The 16,450-nt window shown below is 39.0% G+C and overlaps 1 protein-coding gene across 2 annotated transcripts in view; it reads left to right on the top strand.

Moving 5' to 3' along the window:
- stk24a (serine/threonine kinase 24a (STE20 homolog, yeast)) overlaps positions 1-15,064 on the top strand; it is a 16,765-nt gene extending 1,701 nt beyond the window's left edge. Inside the window, exons 2-11 of one of the 2 annotated variants that reach the window (XM_014001442.1) lie at positions 1,748-1,978; positions 6,291-6,347; positions 6,481-6,589; positions 6,721-6,878; positions 7,302-7,487; positions 7,722-7,867; positions 7,957-8,101; positions 8,224-8,292; positions 8,370-8,506; positions 10,989-15,064. In XM_014001442.1, coding sequence (XP_013856896.1) covers positions 1,748-1,978; positions 6,291-6,347; positions 6,481-6,589; positions 6,721-6,878; positions 7,302-7,487; positions 7,722-7,867; positions 7,957-8,101; positions 8,224-8,292; positions 8,370-8,506; positions 10,989-11,016 — 1,266 coding nt within the window. In that variant the 3' untranslated portion in view covers positions 11,017-15,064. Of the gene's footprint in view, positions 1-1,747; positions 1,979-6,290; positions 6,348-6,480; positions 6,590-6,720; positions 6,879-7,301; positions 7,488-7,721; positions 7,868-7,956; positions 8,102-8,223; positions 8,293-8,369; positions 8,507-8,607; positions 9,502-10,988 lie in introns of those variants that run through there. The other variant, XM_014001444.1, reaches the window with a different exon arrangement.
- The last annotated feature ends 1,386 nt before the right edge of the window (positions 15,065-16,450 follow it).

Below are 16,450 nucleotides of genomic sequence, written 5' to 3'. Positions count from 1 at the left end.
ATATTATAATTTTCTGAGACAATGAATTTTGGTTTTTCATTTTTTTTCCCTGTAGGAGGTTTTTATTTAATAGAAATTTTGGACAAAAAAATCGCAATATATTGCCTTGCTTATAGAATTGCAATATATCGGGATATATCGTATCGTGACCCCTCTGTCATGATATGTATCGTATCGCCAAATTCTTGCCAATACACAGCCTTACTATTGACACTAGTTTTGAGCTTCTGGTACCCCCCAGGTGCTGCCAGTCATGTGTCCTCTACAACAAAGCTACACACACAAACCGACTTGCTTTTGTGCTAACTAAGTATATTTTTATATAAATTGTGCAGTCAATATTTAGATATTTGTCTTTGGAACGAACAGGGAAAAAACTGAAATAACTGTTCTTGTTCACAAGTTAATCACTATCTCTCATCAACACCCATAAAGTTAAAAAATCATCACGTTGTTCCAGAACTGCTGTTAATCCAACATTCCCATCATGTTTGGTCTTTGGTCCCTCTGCTCAGCCTGTTTTCCCAGCCTCTACATTTTAAATTTCACCTGGATGACTGATCACGCCAGTGTTGGAACAAGATTTGGGGGTTTGTTGTTTTTAACTCTGCCTTGTGCAGCCCGGCTGTCTTTGTTGTAAAGTCCCTTCAGATTCAACAAGGCCCCCTCTGCCAGGTTTTCAAAGTGGAGCTGCTCATTTGGCCTTCCTTCACTGTGCATTAGCACTTTTGCAGGAAAGTGTTCCCAAGGGTGGGGACTGTAAAGCAATTTACTGCATACTTCACTATATCATTGTCACTGGGCTGAGTTACCTGCTCAATTAAGAATCAGGCTTAATTGCATAGTTTTTTTTAAAACAGCCACTGAAATTTTTATTTCTTGAATTTAATTGGTAATCATTTGCTTAATTGTACACACAATTTTCCGTTAATGACAAAATATATTTTTCTAAATAATTTCTTCCATTTTATTGGTCAATCTAAAGGCTTTTATGCCCTCCCAAGTGCTCCATGGGGAATTACGCCATTTAGCTCTGTCAATAATTTAGGGTATATTCCGTTTATAGTGGAGGCCATTAAGCCACAGTGATGCCTATGTTATGTTATCTTATTATGCAAGTACAGCATGGAGCAGGGTTTGATTTAAAAGGCTTAAAAAGTTGCTTGTCATGTTGAGGTTTTTAAACTTTGGTTTAACGACAAAATTTAATTATTGGATTAGAGTTGCTGTTATTATTAGCATCATTATTGGTTTTATACATTATGTTTGTGGTGTTTCTCTGAAATGTCTAATGCTCTACATCAGTGTTGCAATTAAATAACTGTTGTAATGATGAGTATTACTAAAAATACTGACGTTATTTTCATTTTTGATTCACCAGTTTTGCTGTGACAGCTGTCATTCATGTGGAAAGTGTGGTATTTAAGTGGTAAAAAGTTTTGCAGGTTTGTCAAGCTGTGAGAAAGTGAAACATGAAGTGGCTGAAACAAATTCAGCTGCAGTATTACACAACACAGTGCATTTACATTTTGTTCTTAATGGTTCTGTTAACATGGCTAAAAACAACTCCAGACAAGCAAAATTCTAGATGGATATTTTTTTACAGTGTAATCCTACTTTTTGTGTTCATTTTAAACAAAGTTTTATTTGTGATATGTTAATATGCATCAGGTTTCATCTTTCTTGTTGTTTAAGCTTTCCAAGTGACATCTTTGCCTCTCTCTTCATCTTCCTCTTTTCCATCTAGAATTTCAAGGCTGATCCGGAGGAACTTTTCACCAAGTTGGAGAGGATAGGAAAAGGCTCGTTTGGAGAAGTGTTTAAAGGCATCGACAATCGGACTCAGAAAGTTGTGGCTATTAAAATTATTGATTTGGAGGAGGCCGAGGATGAAATAGAAGACATTCAACAGGAAATCACAGTGCTCAGCCAGTGTGACAGTCCCTTTATCACCAAATATTTTGGTTCCTATTTAAAGGTGAGCTTTACTTTCAGGAAGATTCATTTAATGGTCTACTATCAGTTATAGTGTTCATTCAAGGAAGATGTAAAACAAGCCAAAGTAAATAGGGTTGGGCATAATCGCATCGTGTGCAATTAATCGCCAGAAAAACATTAATTTTTTTTTTGGCACTTGACGATTAATACGATTAATGCCAGCAGGCAGGCTGACTGGAGATTTCTCCTATCAGTCTGCTCGATGCTCTGCTCCGCTTCAAATATGACGAACATAAAAAAAAGTTCTGCAATGTAATTTTGACACAATTTGGAACAGATTTTTACAAAAAACAAATCTTTCCCACTAAATTGGTCAATTGACTAGGACATAAGGGTGTCCAGGGGATTAATCATCAAATTAATCGTTATTGGCTAAATACCACAATTAATCGTGATTATTTTTTTTACTAATATCACCCAACCCTAGTAATGGAGCAAATGTTGCCGTTTTGGTGGCCTTAGGATCGCATCTCTGCTTTTTGCGGATGATGTGGTCCTGTTGGCTTCATCGGAGCGAGATCTGCAGCTCTCACTGGAGCGGTTCGCGGCCGAGTGCGAAGCGGCTGGGATGAAGCTCAGTGCCTCCAAATCCGAGGCCATGGTCTTGAGCCGGAAAAGGGCAGAGTGCCTTCTCCGGGTCAGGGGGGTCGCCCTGTCTCAAGTGGAGGAGTTTAAGTATCTGGGGATCTTGTTCACGAATGGGGGAAGAACGGAGCGGGAGATCGACAGGCGGATTGGCGCAGTGTCTGCTGTAAAGCGGGCACTGTACCGGTCCGTCGTGGTGAAGAGAGAGCTGAGTCAGAAAGCGAAGCTCTCGATTTACCGGTCGATCTACGTTCCTACCCTCATCTATGGTCATGAGCTTTGGGTCATGACCGAAAGAACGAGGTCCCGGATACAAGCGGCCGAAATGGGTTTCCTCCGCAGGGTGGCTGGACTCTCCCTTAGAGATAGGGTGAGAAGCTCGGTCATCCGGGAGGGATTCAGAGTAGAGCCGCTGCTCCTCCACGTCGAGAGGAGCCAGTTGAGGTGGCTCGGGCATCTGGTTAGGATGCCTCCTGGACGCCTCCCTGGTGAGGTATTCCGGGCACGTCCCACCGGGAGGAGGCCCCGAGGAAGACCCAGGACACGCTGGAGGGACTATGTCTCTCGGCTGGCCTGGGAACGCCTTGGAGTTCCCCCGGAGGAGCTGGAAGAAGTGGCTGGGGAGAGGGAGGTCTGGGCCTCCCTTCTGAAGCTGCTGCCCCCGCGACCCGACCCCGGATAGGCGGAAGAAAATGGATGGATGGATGGATGGATGGATGTTGGTGAAATACGGCACAGTTAAATGTGGGAAGAGGTCATAAACTAGTCTGACATTGAGGTTGCAGTGAACTCCTATTTGAGCTGTTACTGGTACAGTTTTATCTGAACAYTGATCTTCAGGTTTGAACATCTGCAGCAAAAAGAACATGAATGAAGCAAATACACCTGATTTTACAACTTAATTAACTGTGTTCATGTTGGTGTTGAGAAAACAAAATCCTTTTACTTTCAACTAAAGTACAAACTTCATTATATTTTTATGATCATTTTAAAACTCCTAAATATCATTAAGGCTGAAATTTGTTCATTTTATTAATTGCTTATTTAGTTTTAGTGTTTTGGTGGTTTTAATATTTTTTTGGTGTATTTGAAAACATTGCAAACTTATTACATATCATCCAAAACAATGAATCCTCTAAAACAAGGAAAGCTTTGGTCACCTGTGCCTTTACACACATTGGTTTTGTGATATGACAGCAAACAAAGTATTTTTTAAACTACCTTTGGTCATTTAACTCACCATCTCTGCACTCTGAATGTATCAGACCAAGTTTTAAAGTGTCGAACACTAATAATGGAGGCTTGAATCATCTGGTTACAAGCCATGATGTATTTTGGAAACATGTAATAAGTCATTTTCGTTGTACTTGAATAGAATAGAAAACAGTTTGAGGCAGAGGGTGTTTTGACTCTCTAACAGCGCCACGTCGGTGTTATAATAAAAAAATCAAGTCAAACTTGTGTTACACACACATTCAAGCTTTTGTTGCTAGAACAGGTATATTGACATAAAATTAAACAATCCAACCCCTTCCCGGGGATTTGTGGTGACATAGACGGATTTAATTGATGTTTTGTCATAACGCTCAGACTACAAGTCAGTGGCAGAGTGACTGAGACATAAATACTGTTGCCTCTGATGTAATCTGATGTTTGGAGRAAGTAGAAATGCTGTAGTGCCTGTTGTATTTTAAGAGATACATTAATGCAGGATTTTAGACGCTCTTGAATTATTCTATTTTTAAATCAACACTTTGTTGTGCTGAGCTGAAGGTAATTAGAATTAAGCATCAAAAAAGCTAATATTTCACATCCCCAAGGTGTTATTTCTTCCCCACACAGTGCACAGTTTCTACCTGGGTAATAAACCAGAGACTTATGCAGGTTTGATCATAAAGACACTGCATTGTAATATGTTTCATGTTTTTTCTTGAACATTATAATTCTCTGTGTGGCCCCAACATAAAACACTAAAATACAACAAGAGCATGACGCACAAACTCTGCAGGAACCAATTGACTAACTTAGTGTTTCTGCCTGTGGCTTTTTCAGAATGAATCATTTCATCAGTCTGTAGAACGGACTAGAATCACCAAAAAATATGGTACAACCATTTTTGCAAAGTAAAACCCTCCATTTGCTGCATCACAAACACATTTAATCATTTAAAAAAATCACATTTTTGTTTTAACCAAGTAAATTTCCAACATATCTGAACTAGAGATCGACCGATACAGGTTTTTGAAGACTGATACCGATTTTTTTAACCATCAGTCTAACCGATACGCCGATACGTGCAGCCGATATTATTTGGCCGATTAATGAAGCCGATACTACTTTTTCTTCCTCCATTAACATGATAAAAATAAGAATGAAAACAAATGTTAAACAAGTCTTAATTTAAAACAAAACAAACAAAAACATTTATTAACTAAGCCTTGTCTGATGCAGGCTGTATTGAGTGCCACCATACAGGATTTCTTCTTTTAAAAAATTTAAAATAAATAAATTCATTATTTATTTTATCTAGTGCTAAATATTCTGTTTTTATTTGTATATTAATCAGATTAATATATTTTTTACATAAAATAAAATGACTATGTTTTAAATCCAAGCATTTTTGATACAAAAACAGCAACAAGCCTAAATAAAACTGTCAGAGCAACACAGAGCAAAAGAAGAGACACATACATCTTGCTAGCTTTCTGAGGACTTCACACACACAGCGCTCACAGCATCTCTGCCTCAGTCTGCTGCTCCCGTTTTTAACACCAGGCAAAAAATGCATTTAAAACAGCTGACGTTAACTTTAGATCACAGTTGGAAATGTACACTGAAGAAAACCAGCATCACGACTGCGGTCACAGCAAACGTGATGTGAGCAGTGTCTGGTTCACATGATGGTGGACGGCTGCGCTCGCTAAAACGTTCAGCGAGAAAAGACCGAAAACTTTTTTATTTTAATCCAGCAGGGAGAACAATAGAGGTGTTTTTCTATGCCTCATGTGAGCAGCTCCAGTATTTTAAAAAAGAAAAACAACACGGACACGCTGATTACAGTGCGGTGCGAAAGTGAAAGTAAAACATGTCGCAGCGCTCCCGCCTGGAAAAGAAACTTAAACACAGCTGTTCTCTCTTCCCTCATATTCTGACACAGAGGGTAGAAACAGTTAAATCAGACAGTTAAAACATATTTATAGTTCATAACTCACCCTTGTTGTTGTTAGCACTCTGTCTCACAACATTTGCTGCTACGCTCTCCCCGGGGGAAGGGGCGGACACATGCGCTCGCGTGACCAAAAGAACAGATCGGYCGAACGGACAGTGTATCGGCCGATACCGATACAAGGAAAAAACGCAAATATCGGCCGTCCAATGTATCGGTCGACCCCTAATCTGAACACATATTTGATATTGAATAAAAGAAATTTAGACTGATTAAAGGCAAAGTTCTTGTGAAATATGGAACAGGAAGCTTTGTGTGTGTCTGGTTCAGTTGTCAGTCTTATAGTTAAAAGCATATTTGAGGTAAAACAAGAAAACCAACTCTTTGTCAAAATGAATCATACATTTTATCAGTCAACAGTACCTCCTCAGCATCTTTATTTTGCTGTGGATAAATGAAGCTCAGTGGTTTTTGTGTTTCATCTCTGTTCCCTTGTTTTTGCATCAGTGCTTTCTTATCTGACTGCAGTTTTATTTCTCAGGGCACAAAACTATGGATCATTATGGAGTATTTGGGTGGAGGATCAGCTCTTGATTTGGTAAGTTACCTGGAATGGGCGACTCATTAGAAACCCCTCATCTTACAGTGTGCTGTTTGATTTGCAGTTCATTATGACAGTTTTGTAATTTTGCTCCAAAATTTCGTGAATTTATTCATCCCTTTTTCTCCAGTTGGAACCAGGACCCCTGGATGAAACCCAGATTGCAACAATCCTGAGGGAGATTCTGAAAGGGCTTGAATATCTTCACTCTGAAAAGAAAATACACAGAGATATCAAAGGTAAATATGATCCACGTCAGCTAAATCTTTGTTTGGACACTAAAATAAGTTAATTGGACAACATGGTTTTGATGCATCGTGGTCTGTTTTAAAGAAATAAGGTATCAAATGTGTTTTCTTTGCTGTTTTAGCTGCCAACGTCCTGCTGTCTGAACAAGGGGACGTGAAGCTGGCAGACTTCGGTGTGGCGGGTCAGTTGACAGACACGCAGATAAAAAGAAACACTTTTGTTGGAACACCTTTCTGGATGGCACCTGAGGTTATAAAGCAATCAGCTTACGACTCAAAGGTCAGCAAGCGTTATCTTATCTTGTCTTTTGWTACAGTCGGACTTCAGTGTTGAAATGCTGCTGTCTTCTTTAGATGAACTAAACATAAACCATAGGGATTAAGAAAATGAGGAAGTGTTGAAATGTCATTTAAGTTCAATATTTCACTGACTTTAGTGTGCTTGCTTTTGTCAGGAAGATTTAAACTTTGTTTTAGGCTGTAAGTGACCCAGTGCGTATTATTGGAACAACCACAGCATGAGTCAACACAGCTGCTCTATCACAATCTTCTATTTGCAGAGCTTCCTCAAATACTCCCATGTTTCTTTAGGCAGACATTTTAAATGTCAGTTCTCTCTGTTTTTCTGGCACTTCTGTGGAAAAGTGTGTGTTTGGGCCATTTTAATAAAATATAAATGTTTTTGTTTTTTTTATTTGTACAGGCAGACGTCTGGTCATTGGGTATAACCGCTATAGAACTTGCTAAAGGAGAGCCACCTCACTCTGATCTTCATCCGATGAAAGTCTTATTCCTCATCCCAAAGAACAACCCACCAACACTGGAAGGAAACTACAGTAAACCACTTAAAGAATTTGTTGAAGCCTGTTTAAACAAGGAGCCCAGCTTTGTAAGTTTGAGCAAAACGCATGAAAACAGAACTAGATKTTCTTATTCCGTCCATTGGGTTGTTCTGGAGTTGGGTTAGGGGGCAGCGACTTGAGCAGGGAGGCGCAGACTTTGGGGAGGATTCCAAGGTGTTCCCAGGCTAGCTGAGAGACAGTGTCTCCAGCAGTGTTGCTACCCACATGAATRTTGATTTTACTAATTATTTCACAAAATAGTTTTGTGTGTTTTTCCGTAGAGGCCAACAGCCAAAGAGTTGTTGAAGCATAAATTCATTGTGAGGCACGCCAAAAAAACGACCTACCTGACTGAGCTCATCGACAGATACAAGAGGTGGAAGTCAGAGCAGTCTCAGAACGGCTCCAGCTCTGACGAATCTGATGAGTAGGTTCTGAACACGTCATCCTCTAGTTCAGTCARCAAGTCTGTTCATGCAAAGCATGCTGATGTGCCTGAATCGTGCTTTATTGTAGGGAGTTGGATGGTAAGGCTTCTGGAGGTGAAAACTCCAGGGATCAGGATAAATGGAACTTCACCATGAAGGAAAAGGACCTCATTCAGCTTCCTGATAAAGTTCAAAATGGAGCAGCTCAGCCTGCAGAGTTAAAGAGGAAGCAGGTACAGTTATATTATATGATGTAGGGAAATGGAAAATGTCGTAGTTTCTGTTTTTTATCAGTTTAAACATGTTCAAGTGCGTCTCCGTTTGTTTCTTTGTTTTAAAATATTCCTCCTTTCAGGTCCAGGAATGTCCAAAGCCCTCCCCATCACAAAGCCTGTCATCAATATTCTCTCCATTATTTTCCGAGGTAATACAATCACAGACTTAGTGATTAGAAGAAATGGCTGCAATTGATAACGATGCCATTAAAATGTCTGTTTGCAGCTGAAAGAAAAGGGTGAGACGAGTAATGGTAAGCCTGAAACTGCCGAGGAGCTGAGGAAGGCTATTTTCCTGGCAGATGACATGCATCCAGGGATCTGTGACTCTCTGGTGGCTGAACTACTGCAGAGACTTCAGAGGTAAATCCTCTTCTGAACTTTTTTCTTTTAAGGACAGTTGTTGGATCAGAATGTAGTTAATATCAATTTTAAATATTGAATTAAATATGTTTGAATGACAGCTGGAAACACCACTAATAGTGACTCGAAGGTTTGAATCAAGTCCATTGAGTCCATTTATGAGTCCCCCTGCTCGTGTTCCTCCATCATCCCTCTCACCGTTCCGTACCATAGACACAGAGGATTTCCTGGTCCACAGTGACGACTGGCTCTTCAGCTGTTTTCAGCTTCCCAGAATAATCCTTTTGCAAATGCTGCGTCCGGTCTGGGAGCAGGTCACAACGACGAGCCGTGCGCTGCCTGTGCACGTGCAGCTGCTGACGCTGAGGTTCCACAGGGGCATTCCAGAGYTGGCAGACCCATCAGGACTGTGCCAACCCACTCTGAGCCGAGCCAAGCTGAGCCATGCCAGCTGAATGGGTCGGCCTCATCCGTGTGATTCTGAAAAATAAATCACCAACACCACTTTGTACATGAGACCCCTGGCCATTCACTGAATTCAGCAGTCAGCTGATCTAGACAAGAGCATATTAGAGTTTAGATTTATAACCTGAGCCTGACCCAAATTTGGATTGACGCTGAAATTATATGTTTGAAGGTCGGTTTAGGTTTCTGTGGCACATTTTCAATAAGCCTACAATAGCCACAGCATAGAGAGAACTCAGCAAAAACTCATGATCTGAAGTTGTGTTCATCTGCTTATTAGCCTGTAGTCTAAGTCAGGGGTCTGCAACCTTTACGATTAAAAGAGCCGTTTGTGCTCCTTGTCTCACTAATAAAATGTGTCCAGAGCCGCAAAACAAGCTACAACTAAGATTATCAACTGCTGGTCCGTGGGCCTTTTCCGAGGTCTTTTCGGGAACCTTTACGGTCAGTGTAGGTGACATTATAAAACTAAAAAAATATTGTTAATATTATATTATTGTTTATTATTATGCACGTCAGGACAAATAAAAAGACCGTATTCATGTAAACAAACAAGAAAAATACTGTATATTGTTTATACCGAATTTCATAAAAACTAGTACAACTGAATTATTCAGGTATATTTTTTTCTAATGTAGTCTTCAAACTATTTAAAGGTAATTCTGATGGATTTGAGAGAAAGATCATAAAAAGAAATTGAAATATTTAAGTAAACAACAAGCTAACATGAGCTAACATGTTTTACTTCTTATATTAGTAGTATTGATAACATTTTAAAATACAAATTGATTTCTGTTGTGGGTACACCCCCCTCCCCCCCAAAAAAAATTCTGTTATGTTTGGTCACATTTTCAAAGAGCCACATGTGGCCCCAGAGCCGCAGGTTGCAGACCCCTGGTCTAAGTTTACCCTGTTGAGGAAAAAAAGAAAGGAGGAATCGGAGGAGGAAAAACTTTTTTTTTTAACCATGGATGTCAAGCGCATGTCGTCAATCAGCTCTTCAAAGCTGCTCATCTTACTATTTAACAACCAGCTCCAGCTGTTGGATTGGACCGGACTGTTCTCAGCATCATGAAGCTTGTGCTGCTGCCCTGTAGTCATTGCTCTGCAGCCACACACACACCCACAGGTGTGTGTGTGTGTGTGTGTGTGTGTGTGTGTGTGTGTGTGTGTGTGTGTGTGTGTGTGTGTGTCCCTGCATTGGTTAAAAAAATTCTGAGGTCTGTATAAAATTAGGGACAGCATTTTATATGAGGATCTGATTTTTCTAGTTTTTTAAAGCTAAAATAAAAATGGGGATAAAATTAAACCCGCATAAGCTACGTTCGCACTGCGTCTCAAATGCATCATTATTTATTTATTATTATTTGCCCAATGCAACTATCTGATTTTTTTTTTCACGAGAGTCTAAACATCATCCATGTTTAGCTAACTCTGTAAACAAACAGCCAACTCAGTGTGACGTCACGTCTTTTTCTGCTCATGTGGGTCACATCGGTGATGTGTAGAGTTCACACTGGAGTCTGATGGAGGTYACATTAAAAATATAATGTGAATATTTGCTCCAATTCTAAATAAAAAAATCTGAATTAGATTAGATAGATTACCATAATTTTCCATGATCACAGGGTTACATAACTTATCAGCTGAAACATRCAGTAATTGTTCAATGGGAGCTCTTACTATTATAGTTAAATTCAGGTGATGACTCTTTAATTTATTTTTTATTGTTTTGCCTGGGCAGTGTACATGAACATAAAATCATCTGGATTACTTCACTGAATTTATCATGATGTGTTTTCCTTTGTGAACGCTGCTTATTCAGCTTTGAATATCTGCTGCAGGCTCAGGAGTGAAATAAATTCAAATTAAAAACAAAACAGCCATGTGCCTCAAGGAAACAACAGTCCTGCCTTGAACAGGTCAACACGTGTCATTACTTGATCTGCAGTGCTAACATGTGTAAAAATATAGTTGGCTTGAATCTGTAAATACTAACATGTCTGATGTTTGACAGGTTTTCTGTGCCGCAGGCCGCTCAGTGACAGGAGGAAACATTCCAGTCTGTTCTACCTTCACACCCTGGTGGCAGCAGTCGGATCTTTCCTTCTGACCTCCAAAGCTGAGATGAAGTCTCCTGAGAAGGTCTCCGTCACTCGTTAGCCTGAAGCTACTCCCGGCCTAGTTACCGTCTGTTCGTATGCGACGGCAGCACCAGAGGGTTCTGTTCAGGCCGGTCAGTGGTTGCTCATTCAGCTGCCACCTGCTGTATGACGTCTCATCTGTGTACCTCTTTCTCAGCTGCTTGGTTTTGAGGCATAACTTTTTTCTTTTTTTTCTTTTTTGGAGGGAGGGTGTATAAATTTTTGGCTTTTTCCCACCAGGGTTTACACTCCTTGTTGGAGAAAGTTCCCTGCTTAATTAATGGTGTGCTTGTGCGTGTGGCTGTGAAACGTGCGGTGAAGAGTGACGAGTGGTTTAAGGCGTTCAGTTGAAAACTCAGGTATTCTGCTTTAAGTAGATTGGGTCCTCTGGGAGATGGAAGGAGCTTTAACAGGGTGGTTGTACAGACTTGTAAATAAGCTAATTTCTACAGATTTCAGAGAACATAATAGGCTGTTTGGAACGAATGTGTTTAAGAAAACAAATGGCCGATTGAAAAGTAGAGGTAGTGGTTGTCATGTTCACGTAAGATTGCCTTGCCTTTGTCTTTGGTCTTTTATATTTGTCATTGATTTTTATTTTTTTTTGGCTTCAGTTTTAAACCCTTTTAAGTTATCATCCTGCGAATGAAAATGGCCACCCCCTCTATCATGCTTTGCTTTTGATTTGCCATAACTTCGCTTTGACTTCTTTGGATTCACACTTTCTGCAGTGGCTGGAACAATGTAGTAGAATGTAAAAGCTGGCTGGATGCTTTTGTTTTTCCAGCCTTCATTCCATAGCGGGTGGGGTTTTTTGTATTTGTGTGTGTCTGATTGCTCAGATAAACTGAGGTTTCGTCCATTCATTCCATTTATATGGCAGTGCCATCATCTAGTTCATAGATCAGCAGACTCTGTCAGTCTTCCTAGGAGCTGCAGTGGTACAATCTCCTCAATGTACCTACAGCTTTAATTGCACTTCAAGTATAAATAAATGCCTTTGACTATAAACAAAGTAGCCATAAAACAGTAGCATGACACTTGCAGATCTTTGCTTCATATTACAGTTTGGGGACAAAGTCAGCCTGAGCTCCCACACCTTCGGCTCTGGGTTTTGTCATGCAGAGTAATATTTGCCTTGTTGAATATTTCTATTTGGGGCTTGTGGGAGGTTTTCTAGTTGCTCAGTAAATGCATGACAACTTCTCACACATTAGATAACACTGCTGTCAGGTGTTCATATTAAAGCCATAGTTCATGTCTTCTATAGTGGGGTTCTGAGATGTTTTGTTTAGTTAATATCTTACATGTTGAAGATAGGTAAGGAAAAATGTAGAGGAATAAAGTTTATTTCTGACCAGATAAATGAGTTAGACACACTTATAGTTACAATCCACTAAAGGAGAATCTAAGCTCCACTAATGTTAAACTGCTAAATAGATTAAAAAAATAAAATGGTGGAAGCCAATGCTAACCGCTAAAACGTCTCCATGTCAGTGTGTCCCTCACTCTGTGGGTGTGATTGTGAGCAGATCGTCAGCACTAAACTTCAACCGTTGTGGTGAAAAAGACTAAAAGCCACTGTGGTTTTAATCCTCCGGTAGTCTGACCTTTTTTTTTGTCACGGCACAGTTTATCAGTGCACGTGTAACTGTGGGCGGTCGCAGTTTGTCTGAAGCCTCCCAGGCTATCTGCTCTTTTTAGACGGCTCCGTCCAGCTCAAGCTGTGTGCGCTCGTCTCCTTCACCTCGCTCCAAGTTCTGCCTCGACTCTGCCAATCTTCAGGCAGAGGTCTGCAGACGTTAAAATCATAAGCACTCAGTGCTCTGTGTCCCCTGCTTAGAACCACCTCAGAGGTGGTTCTGAAAGCGCAGTTGGAACCGGAAAGGGAGACGCCTTTGGCCGAGACTGAACCAAGAAGACACACATACTGGGGTTGAACTCAGAAGGTTCTCAAACTGGGTTCCAGGACCCCCAGGGTCCATGAGCTATAGCTTGAGGGTCCCCAAAATAAATTTCTGTTAATTATTAAATTTGGCATTTCATTTTAAAAAGTGCATATTTACACATAAGGACCAATAGGCCAGTAAACAAACAAAACTTCACAAAAAAAAAAACATTTCCATGGCATTTAGTGGTTGAAATAATTTTTAATCATCATTATGTTTTTGAAGGAGTCCCTGGAAATGTCTCTCCTCTGAAAGGGGTCCCCAGACCCAAAGTTTGAGAAACCCTAACTGTTTCCAAAGCTGGCAAAAAGCTAGTTCACTAAATGAGAAACTGAACTGTGCCCACCACAGCTTTCCACTGAACCCCACCTCCGATGACCTGAACTAAGGCTTTAGCACAAAGCCAAGAGGTTTTCAGAGACCAGCTGCACTGTTACTCCTGACTGTAGTTTTAAAGGAATGTGCATGATATTATTACCAATATAAAGCCTATAGTTTGGCCTGAGCAGTATGCGTTGTAGCATACTGGAGCAGGATCCAAAGAATGTTGAGTCCTGAACACAGATAAAACAGCCTTAWAGTATTTGTCATAAATGGGAGGAATATTGTTATCCTTAAACATTTTAGATCAAATGTTTGTTTTTCTGTGACGTCTGTGTTTTCACCCCTCCTGCATTAAAATGCACATGTAGCTGTTCTTTACCCAAGACATCATAAAARATCAAAAGTTGTTCATTTTATTGAATAAACATTTTTTGTATTTGATTTGCTTACAAGGTGGTGTAAAGAAAATAGGTTTTTATTTTATTTTAAATATCAGGAGTCAAGCAGGTGTTTRAGAGCGAATTGTGCAAGTTAAAGGAACAGTTTAAAGCTTTTTCATTCCATAAGTAAAACTTTATCAGGTTCGTATTTGGTTCAAACCGGTGATAATTGCCTTTATGTAAACACTTTTACAGCAGATGTTTTCTATCTTAATAGTTTAGCATTTACCGGTGTTTRCAATGCTGTGCAAAAGTCTTAATTCATCTTTCTTTTTTTGCGTTTTGTCTCCAAGGACTTAGACTTCACTTAACAGACATTTAAATCACAAAAAGGATCYGAAACTTCGAAGGTGGTTTGAAACTTTTGCACAGTACTCTGCATCATATCTATAATATCYCTCTTCATTCTCTGTGTAATAAGACGCCCACGAGAACATCACTTTTAGAAATGTGTTGAAATAATTTTTAAGTTCTGAAATTTATAAGAAAAGCTGCAGTTTGGTTTGTGTCAGTCACTCACAGTAGCTGTTAAATCCCATCTCTTTCAACATTTTATATCCTGGTAAAACTAAATAAAATGAGAGTTCACTTATAAACATTTTTAGCTGTGCTGATTTTTATTTTTAATAGATGAGAGGATTCTTGAAATGTTTGTTTAACTTGTAAAAAATAAACAGACTCCTTTCTTTTATCGTCACCAGTCACCTCCCAGCTGGGTGAAAAGAGTTTTACATTTCTGTGAAAAATGCCTCTTCATTTCAGCTCGTCATGTGAAATCTGCCATGGAAGTGCTCTGCCCCTCTGAGACGAAAGCAGCACAGTTTGCACCTTTCACACGGTCTGATATGGATCTGTTTAAGTGTTGCACTTTTTCTATGTTCTTATTTTTGAGTTTTGAACAAAGTGGTACTTAATGTTATTATGCTGCAGTTAAATCTTATGTTTGTTGTCAGTGTCCTGATACAAATTGGCATAAATCCATTTATTTTTTTATACCCCGTAGAGAGCAGTATTATGTATCAGAGGAAGGAAAAGTTTGTGACGTGTTCAACTTTTATTTGACACTGGAAAGCAATCGTTTTTAAGAWTAAATGTACATTTTGTTTTGTGTGACTTTGCTGGCAGTTTGTAGTCCAGTGTCCATGTTTGCTAATTCAAGACAGTGCTGTTAGATTTACTGAAAGCTGTCAAATGATTAAGAACAAAAAATAAAATAAAAGTTCTGTATAAAACGGAGCTGTCCTGTAGTTTGCTTGTCTGTATACAACTTTTAAAACTGTCCTGCTTATGATAAATTTTCTTTTTTTTATTTAAAACTTTATTAATTTCTTTAAACAAAATTAATACTATGTACAATGAAAAGAAAACACAAATGTAATGAAATGAAAGGCAGCAGAGAAGAAAAAATCTCTGCTCCTTTTTTACTCAAGTATAAACTCAAAAAAATTTACTTTTTGTTTGGTAACAGTGCAGAAAAGAATCATGTTTTATTATTAGCTACAGTTTTTATTGATTGTTTTGATGCAGCCGTCAACTCAAAATCCACATTTTCAAAATAGTTAACTCAGAGGCCTAAACATTGCCACAGTGGTCAAAATGACACATTTTGTTTGCAAATGGCAATAACTGTGACAAAACATTTAAAATATGGAACAAAAGCAAACTTTGCCTTCAAACAACTCAACTTTGACACATTGTATGAGCACCTCCAAACAATCAGTACACAATGGGCAAAAAAATACAAAAAACAGCAGTCATGTGTGAATCAGTGCACCATTGCTTGTCATTGTAGCCTATGACTGTACGTAGCTTGTATGCCAGTTTGTAGTCAAATTTGCTCTCTTGCAAAAAATGCATCCAGAAGCCAATATGGTTTGATGCAAATTTTATTAATTACATTCTTTTTTTCAGACTGCATGATAAATGAAATATTCCAACAGAGAATACATGGAAATAAAAATAAAATCCTTTACTGTGTGAGTAATTATGTAAACAAAAAACACAGTCTTTTACAGTAAAGAACAAAAATCTATAGTAGGCCTATACTATAAGGGTATAAGAGAACAACACAGGCCTGCAGACTGATTGCAAATTGAAAAATTCTGTGAAGAAGTGTCAAACTGGTGATTTCATACTGATCAGGGAGTTTCTAAGAGTTTGGAGCAGATAGTTTCTGTTCTGTAACCACAGCTAAAACAGAGTTTGGACTTCTTGAATGACATCTGCATTAAGTGTTTTGCAAAAGGGTTGTAAACTGTGTCAATCCAATGAGGATGGGTTAACAACACAAGAGTTGTCTTCTGCTCTGCTGAGATGGTGATGATGAAGACTGAGAGGTTCCCAGTTTCTTCAAACAGGTCAAAGCAATCAAAAACTATAAATTGCAAAAGGAAAACAGTTTTGTCCAAATATAAATTGACAACATGCTATAATATACTTATAGCCAAAATGGCTTTAATATATTCTATTTTTTTAATTCATTTACTTACGATTCAATTCTAAGCAGTATTTGTATCCAAACACTTACAGAATCACTTCCTTTTAAATTAAACAAATTCTGCATTACAAACAAAATATAACATGTGTGACACCACAACCACATTTTTTAAGTCACTTTATATT

This window comes from Austrofundulus limnaeus, unplaced genomic scaffold (genome assembly GCF_001266775.1).
Source record: "Austrofundulus limnaeus strain Quisiro unplaced genomic scaffold, Austrofundulus_limnaeus-1.0 Scaffold9, whole genome shotgun sequence".
NCBI lineage: Eukaryota > Metazoa > Chordata > Actinopteri > Cyprinodontiformes > Rivulidae > Austrofundulus > Austrofundulus limnaeus.
This window is presented reverse-complemented; position numbering and strand designations above follow the sequence as displayed.